The 13,094-nt window shown below is 34.4% G+C and overlaps 1 protein-coding gene across 6 annotated transcripts in view; it reads left to right on the top strand.

Moving 5' to 3' along the window:
* Nucleotides 1-13,094, top strand: part of Cept1 (choline/ethanolamine phosphotransferase 1) — a 41,502-nt gene that overhangs the window by 23,694 nt on the left and 4,714 nt on the right. For 5 of the 6 annotated variants that reach the window (XM_028889958.2, XM_028889959.2, XM_028889960.2 and 2 more), the window contains one exon: nucleotides 7,578-7,662. In XM_028889958.2, coding sequence (XP_028745791.1) covers nucleotides 7,578-7,662 — 85 coding nt within the window. Of the gene's footprint in view, nucleotides 1-1,631; nucleotides 1,717-7,577; nucleotides 7,663-13,094 lie in introns of all 6 variants that reach the window. The other variant, XM_028889962.1, reaches the window with a different exon arrangement.

Below are 13,094 nucleotides of genomic sequence, written 5' to 3'. Positions count from 1 at the left end.
TTATAGGCATGCACCATTATGCCAGGCTCATTCATTTGGACCCTAGTGTTATAGATATTATTCTAAGACAAATATTTATATTAGTGTAAAAATAAAATTAAAGTTAGCGTTCTTTGATTATCAAGTAAAATTAAAAACTTATTTCTATCATCAGCATCCTCGGTTCTTAATTTAGATTAATTTTAGTTTTTATTTAAAGGGTAGTCTATATAACTCTTTTCTTTGATTAGTTATATTTCAAAACCTCTTTTATAATTGAACTGGATGTTACTTTAGAAATAGCTAAATTATTGTAATTGAGAATTAGGATGTTAGTGTGGAATTTGGGAGAAAAGGAAGACTTAGAGGTTATCAGGCAATAGAGTAACCTCAAACTGAATAACCAAAGCTGACCTTGAACTCCTGGGACTTCTGTCTATACCTGCCAAGTATTTCTCATATCCAGCTTGCCTGTTTCATTTTTTTATCCATCCATAGTAAAAGAGAAGACTGTCTTCATTATATTATTTTCTTTCTTCTCATTTCCACTTGTACCTACCTATTTTTTCTTTAAATAGAAGAGGTAAGAAAATCATTATAAGATTATGATTTTTCAAAATGTTCATTGGGGCCACTAGAAAGAAAGATTATCTTCTGATCTTGCTGGGAAAAGACATGTTTTAAAAATTGGGTGCCAGTGTGGTAGGATATAATTCAGTTGGTATAGTGCTTGCCTAGCATGCACAAAAACTTGGATTCTGTCTGCAACCTCATGAACAGACCTGACAGGACATGGTTATAATCTGAGCATTCTAGAGGTGGAAGTAAGAAGAGCAGAAATTTAAGGTCTTCCTCAGGTGGAGATTTTGAGGCCAGCTGGGCTAGGAACCCTGATTCTTTTTTTTTTTTAATGTTTTTCATGGTGCCACAAGCCTAGAATTATAATACTGGGTAAGCAGAAGTAGGTGGAGCAAAGCCAGCCTGGGTTACATAGAAATTTCTAGGCTTGCCTGAGCTATATAGACTCTAGTTTTAAAAGAAATAAATTCTAGGCAAAGGGACCAAAGATGCATTAGTAGCTCCATGGTAGACTCCTTCTTAACATGCACAGGGTCTTTGGTTTGATCCCCAGTGCTGGGGATAATAAGTGATTCTGGGAAAAGATGAGTCACTTTCATATCACAAAATGTTATTTAAATTATTTTATATCTCATTAAATAATGTAGTAGATTCAAATCAAATGCATTTGTTGGGTATCTCTCTCAACTCAGAAATAAAAATGAAAGTATAAGAAGCTCTGCATGGTTTCCATTACTGGAGGGACCTGTGATTTAATGAAATTACTTAGCAAGTAACATTTGCCACTCTTTGGTAATTGACTATATTTTTAGTACTAATATTTCTAAATGCCTACTTATAAGTCATTTTAATATGTTACATTTCAACTTTTTAACTACTAATGTGATTGAATAAGAAATATTTGTGAATGCACAAGGATAGCAGAATAACACATGAATTGTGTCATTTGTTCTGGGTGTCTGTATAAAGGTAATGCTTCCTCGAAGTCTAGTTTGTACTGCCTGTTTTAATAGGGCTTATTAGAAAAATATCTGAGTAAAGTTATTTTGAAATGTTTGTTTCCTTATGCATAGATTCGATGTTACAGAGTCCCAGATCATAATTATATTATGCCAGCTTCTCTCAGGAACCCTGGGGCCCTGGTTCTGGAACTTCACGGTAACTGCTAGAATATTCATGCAGTCTAATGAACAATGGCGTGAATTCAATAAAGACAGCACCTTTGTCATGCACAGTATAATTGGAGAAATGAAAATTCAAGTGTTTCTGGTGGTATTTTACAGATAAATGTTACTAGAAAATAATTATTTTAAAATATAATAGGGCAATAAAAATCCACCATATATATGTATATGTGTATATACACATATACATATATATATAACAAAACTTTTCAAAAACAGTATTTCTGGTTTGATGTGGATGACAATTCTGTCTCCCATTTACCTGAAGTACTTAATATTGTTTGCAATCCATGTGATATTTTACAATACCTTTCCACCATTATTTTTATCTTTTTCTTTCATACACATGAAAGAAATATATATATATTGATTGATTGCTTATACACACATATTTGGAAACAAAGCAAGCAGAGTTTTGTTTTTCACATAAGTTGAGAAAACTCAGTATTAATATAGGAAACATTCTGCTTATTTTCTTAACTTCTTAGCATGTCTTTTAACTATTCTAGTTCTGTTTGGATTAACAATAATCTTGGTGTTAAGAAAAACAAAAGAGACAATAACTCCACAAATTTATGCTAGAAGCTATCTCATCTAGTCTCGTTTCTGTTCTTCTAACAGTTTCTTCTCTTGTGCTTTTGAAACTACCCTTAGCTCTCTTGTTACTCTCCCATCCTTTGAATGCCTTCCTTTCCACCTTCCTTTCCTCCAGTAGGTGTGTGTTTCCCTGATGAAGTGCTCACTGTTAATACATGGGTTTTCCCTCTAGTGTTAGAATCGTAATTCGACCTTGTAACTTTTAGGAACTGTTTCCCTAGTCAGGTAATCTTTAAACTATAATAGGAAAATTTATTTACAAGCAGGAGTAGAGCTTACATTCATCTTATTTTACTGTTTAAGAAATGTTGGGGGACATTTGTCCATATGAAAACTTGACAAATCATTCTGACTATGCAAGGCTGCATTACTTTTCTTTCACTTTAGCAGACTGCTTTCTGAAAGGCACATTACAGCATTCTAAACCCAGTTACTCAGTGACAGTAAGGATAGTGTTGGAGACAAAACAGCCTTGGGGTGTGGCGAATACCGAGAAGTACATTAGTAGGTTCCAGTAGCAAAACAAAAACCATTTTCAGTTGAATTTACAGCATTCTGCTCTTCTTCATTCTTCTCTCACCAAAGGCCTGTAGCTTTATGCTCATGTAATTGTCTAGATACATTGTTTTTGCTAGCTCATTGTTCGTTATTACTGCTTAGAGCTAACCACATCTTTACCTGTATTATTGAAAGTAACAGAATATAGCCATGTTGTTTGTTTATGAAAAATAAACATAACAGACATTTTGGTTGAGGTTGTAACTCGGTGGTTGAGTGTTTGCCCAGCATACCAAAATTCATGACTTCGATCTGCAGCACCAACAAAAAGATTTTAAAAAAAGAAAAAAGTACCCGAAATTTATGGAGCCCTTTGTGCTGTGCTAAAATATTTTTGGAAAATAATACATCTAAATATGATAAAAAATAATTGTTTTCAAAATATACTGTTGACTCCAGATACACTGTTTTCACTTTTATTGGATACTAACTTATAGAGAGTTTCTTTTGCTCCTTGTATTGCTTTGTCTTATTTGATCATTCTTTCAATGATCAGTGATTTTAATAACTGAAATTAAGCCATCAGTTATGTTCATTTATTTTTTCAAAGTTGGAGGAATAAGCTTTAGAAAAAATTGTTCCTACTAACTTTTTCCTAAATGAATTTATTAGCCTTTAAATTATCCTCTGTTGTCTATTATATTCTAGTAATTTTTGGTAAAATTGTATTACAATACAGAAACATTACCCTGAAATGATAATAAAAAGTGAAAACTTAAGATAAATGGTTATCTCAACTGATTGATGGATTAAAAAAAATAGAGTTTTACAATTGCATAAGAACAACACTCCCCTTACTTGTGCTAGGTTCTACTTATCTTTTCTGTAACTTGGGAAAAGTCAGTCACTTAACACTTCTGAGGTTCTTCATATATAAAATGGTAATAGTGTTTCCACCTCATAGGCTAGCTGTACAGATGGGAAGTTTTTAAAAACACATAATGCACTAGTGACAGTATGCTTGGCATAGAGTGAATCTTCTTTATCTTCATATTTTAAAGCCTGAGCGGCTACCAATACTACATAGATTTCCTCTAGAACTAACTGTAGAGAAGAAAAGTAAGACAGCAATTCTTTATCTGCATACTGACTTGATGCTAAATGAGCAGAAAAGACCCTGGGTTTTTCTGTTTGAAAAGCTGCCACTTAAATCTGTACCTAGTTCCTCTGCTTCAGAGGACTTTGGCTATATTTGTCTCTACTTAAAGTTTCAGTGGGCTTTCTCTTTTAATTTTTCTCAGAAAATCTGAGGCTCCATACTCATTTAGTAGGTAATATTCTTATAATAATTTAGCTTATTTAAAAAGTAAACAGATTTGCCTGTTTTCTCTGTATGTAGTGTTTGAATTAAAAATATTTGGTGATATCATTGAGCTGTATAGTTAACACTATTTAGCTTGTCATGCACCATTTGCCACTTACCAAGGATAGGAAGTCAGATATCTTGGCTGATCTTCATTACAGTCTCCTAACACTGCACCTTACCCATAGCATTTGACATTCATATCTATTTACAAATGAATCTGTAGTTAATAATAATAATCCTCATCATTGAATATGATTGCTGAGTCCTTCCAATTGATGATTTTAAGGAAAAAGCTTGTTTGTTGTTTTGTTTTGTTTTTAACATAAGCTCCGAAGTCAGAATACAAACTAGGGAAGTTTTTTGTTTTGTTTTTCTATTGTGAATTTATCCCTACTACATGTTCTATGTTAATCATGCTGTAGTAAGCCCAAGTTATAAAACAATTGTATTTACTATTTATGGAATAATAGAAATAGTTAACTTACAAATTAGCTGCAGGTGTTATCTTTCAAGTGCTTATGACACATGTAAAAGAAAAAAATGGATTATTTTCTCAGAGGGGAAAGCCATGTTAAGTTCTTGGAAAAGATGATGAGTATGATTATCAGCTCTCATGGATCCCTTTATTACAAATTGAATTAGAACTCAAACCAAGTGCATTTGTACATTTACTATCTCTCTGAAAGATGAGAATAAAAATGAACCTTAGAAAATATTCAGAGGCTAAGGTGTAACTTAATGGTAGAGAACTTGTTTCCCTGTATTAGACCCTGGATTTATCCCCAGCACTGTAGTAAGAGAAGTCAGGAACTTTCCTCAGAGTTAGCAAACTTACATAGCTTGGGGTTTTTACATTCTTACTACTTTTAAAGGCCATTTTCTACCTCTGATGCAATAACTGCCCTGATAGGAAATTTTCTGAGCTGCCAACCTATAGTGCGAAGTCAGAAAAAGGCCTGTGATTCCTTATCTAACTGAATCTGAAGTCCTCTTCTGGCCTCTGCACATACTTGTCCACAAACATGCACACATTACCCAATCATGCAGAGATAAATGAAAATAAAACATCTTTATAAACAAAAGAAAAGTGATTACAAACATCTGATGCTACCTATTCAAATATCTTTTCTAGAGAGTGACCTTTCCTGCAGAATCAAAATACTAAAATGAGTCCCCTCCGATTAAGTGTCAGTGTAAGCTGAGCCCACACTGAGATTTCCTGGGAAGGTGACATAATAGACTGTCACGTAACTGGCTGTCTCCTAACACCATCATTAACTGTCGATTTATTACTAATCATTTCTGGTGCCTGCTTCCTTTAGTTCACAGACCTTTGGATTTGCACTGGAATGTTTTTAATTCTTCCAGGAGTAATGTTAGGCAGCTTAGACATTGTTCTAAATCCAATAAGCAAAGAGAGAAAAATATACCTAACTACCTGCCAACTGGTAAGTTTTCCTTGGCCCTCCCACATACAGTGACAGTATCTGAATAGTTTGGAAAATCTTACAGAACTTTTCTTAGAAACCCTACTTTGAGACTATAAAGATCTTTCCTGTTTCCTTGTTTCTCTCAAATTCATCCATAGTTAAAAGATTAATTGTGTGAGGTTTCTCCATTCTAATTTTGTAATTCTATACTTCTGGCCCTTCCACTTCCAAAAGGCTACTTCATATATCCAGAAATGTTGTAAGATGTCTACCCTCCACCCAAGACAGAGTCGATCATCTTTGACACACCCACCTGCTTAGTCTCCTGAGTCTGCTACTGAGTGTAATTCCCCTTTTGGCATCACCACTCACCAGGTCAGCTCTAGAGTCTTTCTAGCTTACTTCAGTCCAGTTGTTTTTCCAGTAAATGTGTATATCAAAATGATTACATTACTGCTTGCAGCTAAATATGCATTTATTTAAAATAATTTATCCAGCAAATAAAGATCAGTAGTTTTTATTTTGAAGAGACTGGTTTCAAGCCAATTACTTCTGGGTGTTAGAGCTTACATATCCTCTAAGTTCATGCAGATTGCCTGCTTTAAGGATCAGTTGTAGAATTGAGGGCTTTATGCTCTAGAAACTGAACCTCCTTGCTGTTGATACTTGGCTTTTCTTAGTTTCATAGTTAATAAATTATCTACCTTGTTGGAAAAACTAACACCATAAAAAAGCATAGAGTGAAAAAGTCTCATCCTTACTCCCAGATGCCTAACAGTCCCCACATTGTCCTCTCCAAATAGGTAACACTTTTCTTAGTTTCTAATGTATACGTCCAGAAGTGGTGCACAATTGCTGGTAAAAATAAAAGGGAAGTATTATTTGTCTTATTCTTTCCACAAAATATAGCCTGTATACATTCTGCAACTTGATTTTCACTTAACATTTGATACTTCCCCATTTCAATACTTAGGTCAATGCTGTGCCAGTTTAGAAAAACTGCAAACTGTTCCATTATATGGAACTTATTTAACCACTAATTCATTAAGGGGTTTAAAAAATTCCTATCAGTTATATCTAATGAATAACCCTGTTTACAAAACAAAACAGTGTACCCATAGAAAAACTTCTTTCCCTTAGAGTGTTTGGATTCCATGATCTAAGAATGTCGGTCTCAAGCTTATGTGAAGTGCTAGTCTGCAGAAGGAAAGGGACACCCATGTAGGCATTGCTCCTCGATCTTTTTGCCCATGTTCTTTTTCCCCCTCAGACTTTCAGCTTCTGATTTCTGCACACAACCCCTCCCACCCTTTGCACTGTTTGTCTCTTCTTGACCATGAGGTCGTTTTCTGTAATCAAAAAGCTAATGTTCAACTGCTTTCAATTATCTTTCCAGAATGTGAGGGTAATTATCCTGGTGAAAATGAGAATCTATTTAAGAATTGATTGATTTTCTTTTTCACACCTGTAGCATAGTAGGCATTAAATGAATATGTCGAAGAGGCAATACATTTATTTTTTTCAAGGTCTCTGTGATTTATTTTCTTTCAGTTAAAGTTAACTATTTCAGTTACTATTGCAGAGAGCTTACTTCAGGATTTCATGCTATGTAGTTATACAAATGTAATTCTCTGCTTGATACTCAAATTTTAATACATACATATACTTTTTCTTTTTGGTGGGAAAGGCTAAGCTATAGAAAATTTGCTTTGGAGAGGAGGGTTTTTATTGCTCTGAAATTTGTCAAATTGAACTTAAAAGGCTCTAGATTTTATGTGATTTTGTTCATAACAAAATTTTGATGCCTCCTTTTCCCCCTTTGCTCCATATTTGAAATTTATCTTCTGTTGTGCATGATAGAGGAATGCTGCTTTGCTTGCAAGAAATTAACTTGAAATTGTGTTTTGAGTAATTCTGCTTTTTTGGCTTTTTGTACCTAATCAGAATTGATGTGACTGAAGTGCAAATCTTCATAATAATCGTGCATTTGCTGGCAGTGATTGGAGGACCACCTTTTTGGCAATCTATGGTAATTTTGTTCACATCGTGTAGCCTATGCAATGCATGTCATCTTCTGCTTGTGTTTTTAACATAGGATAATCAAGTTAAAGGGTAATATTTAAAGTTATTGTACTTTTTCCTGAGAGTGAAAGTTACAGCAAACAGTAGCAAGTTTCTTGTTAGAGCATGAGAATTGTATTCTTTGGAGTTCTGTGTACATTGTGTTGTGAAGGCCACTGAAAATCTGAGTTCTTACTGTCAACCCATTGTACCAAGGGAACAACAGGTAATGTGACAAGTAAGTTAAGTAGTAACACGATTAAATCACTTTTTTTTTCTGTACTGTATGACTTTACTGTCATGTGTTTAATGCTGAGTAACAAATTTAGGATTTGAGATTGTAAATTAACTCTAGCACAGAAAAAGAAAACAATATAAGTACTGCTGAAATATGTCAGTGCTATGGGATTATTTTAAACACTGTGACTTTTTCTTTTTGCTCTGAACTATACTATAAACCTCAATCCCATCCCCACCATGAGCCTCTTGGGGGAATATATTCAAACTTCTACCTCTTAGGAAACTGTCCAGTTTACTTTGTTCCTCTACAGAATGGGGGTAATGATGGCACCCATCACGTACACACACGAGTTATTATGTGTAAGCATGGCCTGTCACATAATGAAGCCCTTGGTGAAAGCTGGCACTCCTTGTGTGGTGGCTTCCTGTTCTGTTTGGGGCTTTGTTTTTGCTTTGCTTTGTTTTGTTCTGGGAGATGGGATCAGGCTACTGTGAAAGAAATTATCTTGTGCCTTAGTCTCCCCAGTGCTGGCATTATGGGGAGCACTGTCACTTCACAGTTTGCTCAGTTATTCAGGATCGGGCAGGGTAGTTAGTACTCCCTAGTTACCAGTTAGCTGCTGGTCACTACTACCCCTTCAGTAGTTATTTGATGTGATTGTACAAAAAACAAATTTAGTAAGCCAAAATGATTATAATTCTTAAAAGTCAGATTAATTTCAAAATATGAGAAATTGATTGACTCCGACTTTTCCCTTACTTAATTCACTTCCTAATCGTAGATTAGGTACTTCCCTAAGTATTACCAAAACTAAATGCATTTTCTTCAGAGGATGGACATATAAAGAAAGAAGAGTAAAAGGAATAAAAATAATTTGCAGTCCACCAGGAAAACTCTGAATCCATTCTTTCAGTACACAATACCATTTGTGTACCGTAGATGTCACTGTGGACACTGTTGGTGTTTGTGACTAAAGCAGAGAGATAATTTTATTACCTTTGTCCTTTAATAGATGAGCTGGTTTTGTTCAGGCTTAAAAAAAATAAAGGTTAGCCTTAACAGGAAGGAAAAATGGATTTGTTTTCCTAAAACTACATCATAAAACCTAAATTCTACCCAAATTTCACTTATGGCTGTAGATTATTAGTTTTACAGACTTTGTGCTTTACATAAAAATTTCTCTCCAAAATACTGTTTGGAATATCTTAAACATATATAAAGGGTTCTTTTCTTTTTTAAGTATTTTAATATCCATAAAATGAGAATTCTGGCTTGATGTTTTGAAAATTAATTTCAATACCTGGTTTATAGAACTAATCCTTAAATATGGTACTACATTACATATACATAGATTTCAAATATTTGTATTCGTGTTATACCACTATTTTATTTCTTAGGGGGTACCTGCTAGTAAATTGATTCAGGTATACTTTTACTTCTCTCAGAATTTGTACAAATAAACTATTTAAGTAACTTTTTAAAAGGTACAATAATCCTTGCCCTTGGGAGGTAGAAGCAGGTGGACTAGAAGTTGAAAGTCATCTTCAGCTAGACAGTGAACCTTGTCAGCCTGGGCTACTTGGCACAGTCTCATAATAGCAACAAAAAGTCAAATATTGATCCTATCTTTACTTGTAACTATATATAGTCATGTTTTTATCATGCCAGAAGGTGGCTTTTTTCTTATTCTTTCCTTATTACTATCTGTTTGATTATTTAAGGTAAGTTCTTACTATTTCTATAGCCCAGGCTTATGATCACTTTGCCTCTATCTCCCAAATTCTGGAATTAGATCATCTCACCATGATGCCTAGCTTTATCAAGACATTTTCTAAACTATTTGTGAACCGACTTAGTATATTTTGAAATTTGATTCCTAGACCTAGCAGTCCAAATTCAGAATTAATATGGTTACTGTGATTAGAATATGTCAGGAAAACAGATCCCCAGCCTTTGACCTATTATTTTCTATATATTGTGATGTTTCTATATATTGTTTAGTTCATTAAACTAAAAGGAAAGACCTGACTTCTTGTAATAACTGGAGATTTAGTGAAATTATTTGAGGTGTTTGATCTCAAACAGCTCAGCAGGTTATTGTCCCTTATCCTAAAAGTTCAGGTTCAGAAAGGAGTGTTCCAAACTGCAGGTGGTTTTGGATTTCAGAATATTTATCAGCAAATCCTTGTTCCTAATCTGGAAATTTGAAATCAGAAATGCTCCAAAATCTGAATTTGAGAAACTAAGTTTTGAATTTTGCAACATTTCCATTTTAGGATTAGAAGTGTTCACCTCATTTTTCTTTTTACTTGGCTCATAGGTTTACCTTTTTTTTTTTTTTTTTTAGTTGAATTTTAGTTGTTTTAGAAACTGACTGTATTTAGTGGTCCTATCATTTATGCCAAAATGGAGAAAAAATGTTTATTTAGGGCTTCAGGCAAATTGCCTGTATTTTCCAAATCCTTGTTAAATTATAAGGCTTTTACCATAAATTTAGCAATCACATTTATAATAAAAGAAAACAAACATAAACATTTTAAATGTCTTCATAAGTTTGATTCCAGAAGATCAGCTATTTTGCGGAGGTGAATGATTGACAGCTACTACGTTTGGATTACCCATTCTTTGCCACATTTTTCCCCAAAGAAATGAGTTTTACTAAAAGTTATAGCTGATGTTATTGCTATATCCTGGGGTTTCATTTTTTTGGGAAAGTATTGTTTTTTGTTTGTTTGTTTGTTTGTTTTTACTCTTTACTCTTGGCTCTCTAGGGGGCCTGCCACCCACCTCCCAAATAAATCATACATGGAAACTTCTTATGAATGCCTGGCCTTAGATTGGCTTGTTTCTAGCCAGCCAATCTAAGGCCAGCTTTTCTTAACTTAAATTATCACATAGCTTTTGCCTCTGGGCTTTTACTTTCTCTATTTCTGTATATCTTTTCTTTCCTTCTGATTCCTTGTCTTGCTGTGTGACTGGCCCCTTCTTTTCTTGCTCCTCAATCCTTCTCTCCCCAGATTTCTCCTCCTACTTATTCTCTCTTTGCCTGCCAGCCCCATCTATCCTTTCTCCTGCCTAGATATTGGCTGTTCAGCTCTTTATTAGACCATCAGGTGTTTTAGACAGGCACAGTAACACAGTTTCACAGAGTTAAACAAATGCAACATAAAAGAATTCAACACATTTTTGCATCATTAAATAAATATTCCACAGCATAAACAAATGTAACATGTCTTTCACTAATATTCTACAACAGGAAAGGAATACTTTATTCACAAAAGTTAATATACATTTCAAGAAACAAGAATTACATTTTTGTGTATTGCTTCTTCCGAAAATGTATTGCTTTTGGAACTCTCTTAGAAAGCACTGGGAGTATGAATGTGAATATGTAAATAAATTAATCATGCAGTTCACTTGTAGTTATTTACATTTGATTCTTTTTTTTTCTTTTTCTTCCCTTTGTTTTTGTTTCGTTTTGTTTTGTTTTTTGTTTTTCCCAGACATGTTTCTCTGTGTAACAGAGTCCTGAACTCACTTTGTGGAGGAGGCTAGCCTCGACCTCACAGAGATCCATCAGCCTCTGCCTCCCAAGTACTGGGATTGAAGGCATGCACCACCATGCTTGGCCTACATTTGATTCTTTTAAGTGCTGTCATTGATTAAATATTTCTTAAGTCTTTTAGAATTCATCTAAAGCAACTAGATAAATGCTACTGCAGCTAAACTGTTTGAGATTATTTGAAGGACTGAATATTTCATGTAGTATCATGTCTTTCTTGAACTAAAAGGCTTTTTTCCGGTGCTGGGGAATAAGTTCTTCAGGTTTGCTAGACAAGCACTCTACCCATGAACTACATCCCCAACTATTCAGCTAGACGACTTAAAAAGAAAATGCCCTTATACCTAAATAATTTGGATGTGGTGATTTTCCATAAAGTCTTCTTGGATGCTGTAATTATGTTAACATTTTTAGTATTTTCATGGAGTTCACTTAAAATAATTTTCATGAGGCTGGAGAAATAGCTTAGTTAAGAGCATGTGCTCTTGTAGAGGACTCAAATTCAGTTCCCAGCACCCACAGCAGGTGGCTGATAACTCCCTATAATTCCATCTTCAGGGGATCTGACACCCTCTTCTGACCTCCACAAGCACTGAACTCACATGTACAAATATACATAAACACATTATTAAATTAAAGAAATAAATAAAAGTTTTACTATGATTTACAAACAAGTATTTCTATGCTCTTTGCAATAAAATATCTAGCCTTAAATTTTTATTTTTATTTCCACAAAAACCTATTAAATTACTTGTATCTTTGAATTCTAACCAAAACATATACATTGTGTCTGGTAAAAATTACTGAGAATTTAAAACTTTTTTCACTCTAACCTTTTTAAAATCAGTTTTAATATATTGATATTATTTGAGTACGTATACTTTTTGTTCCAAAGCCAGGCCTTTTTTCCCTTGACTATAGAAATGACATCAGAACTTAAGGAAATTCTTAATCTACCCAAGTTTGGAAGATTGCTGAAATTGTAGGCAAGTTTGAGATAAAGGTGTTTTCAGACAGCACCTTAGCTACTTCCATAGAGTAAATGCAGTCTGAGTATTGATAATGAGTGAGATTATAGTAGGAAAAGGGCTTAGAAAAGACAGAATGTACACACCTTTCTTGATCTTGAGTGTGGGGTAAAAGTGGTAAAAATACAATGTGGGTTTTGTTTTTTTTTTTTTAAGTAGTTCATTGGTACCAATTTGCTCACCTGTGAGAATTCCTTGTGCTTGGCCTCACACTTTCCTGTACATACTACCTTTTCCACATAAGGTGGAAGGAAGATAGTTCTGTGTATTCTCACACAACAGGAATTTGGTACACACAGGGAAAGGGACAGGGTCTGAATCTTCATTCAGAAATACATACTGGTCACCTGTGGTCACCTGTGGTCACCTGTGGTCACCAGGGCCCCAAAGAGAATACAGAATCAATTCAGGAGTGAGAGAGAGGGCTGACAGCAGGGACACTTGGCACTGAATCCTGATGACCCGCTTTAAATGTGGGGATCCACATGACAGAAAGAAAACAACTTCGACAAGTTATCCTTTAATTTCACGTGACCCCTGCCTCCCCCCAATAAGTATTTATAGTTTTA

This window comes from Peromyscus leucopus, chromosome 6 (genome assembly GCF_004664715.2).
Source record: "Peromyscus leucopus breed LL Stock chromosome 6, UCI_PerLeu_2.1, whole genome shotgun sequence".
In the NCBI taxonomy this organism is placed as follows: domain Eukaryota; kingdom Metazoa; phylum Chordata; class Mammalia; order Rodentia; family Cricetidae; genus Peromyscus; species Peromyscus leucopus.
The sequence above is the reverse complement of the archived record's forward strand: the minus strand, read 5'-3'. Positions and strand labels throughout refer to the sequence as shown.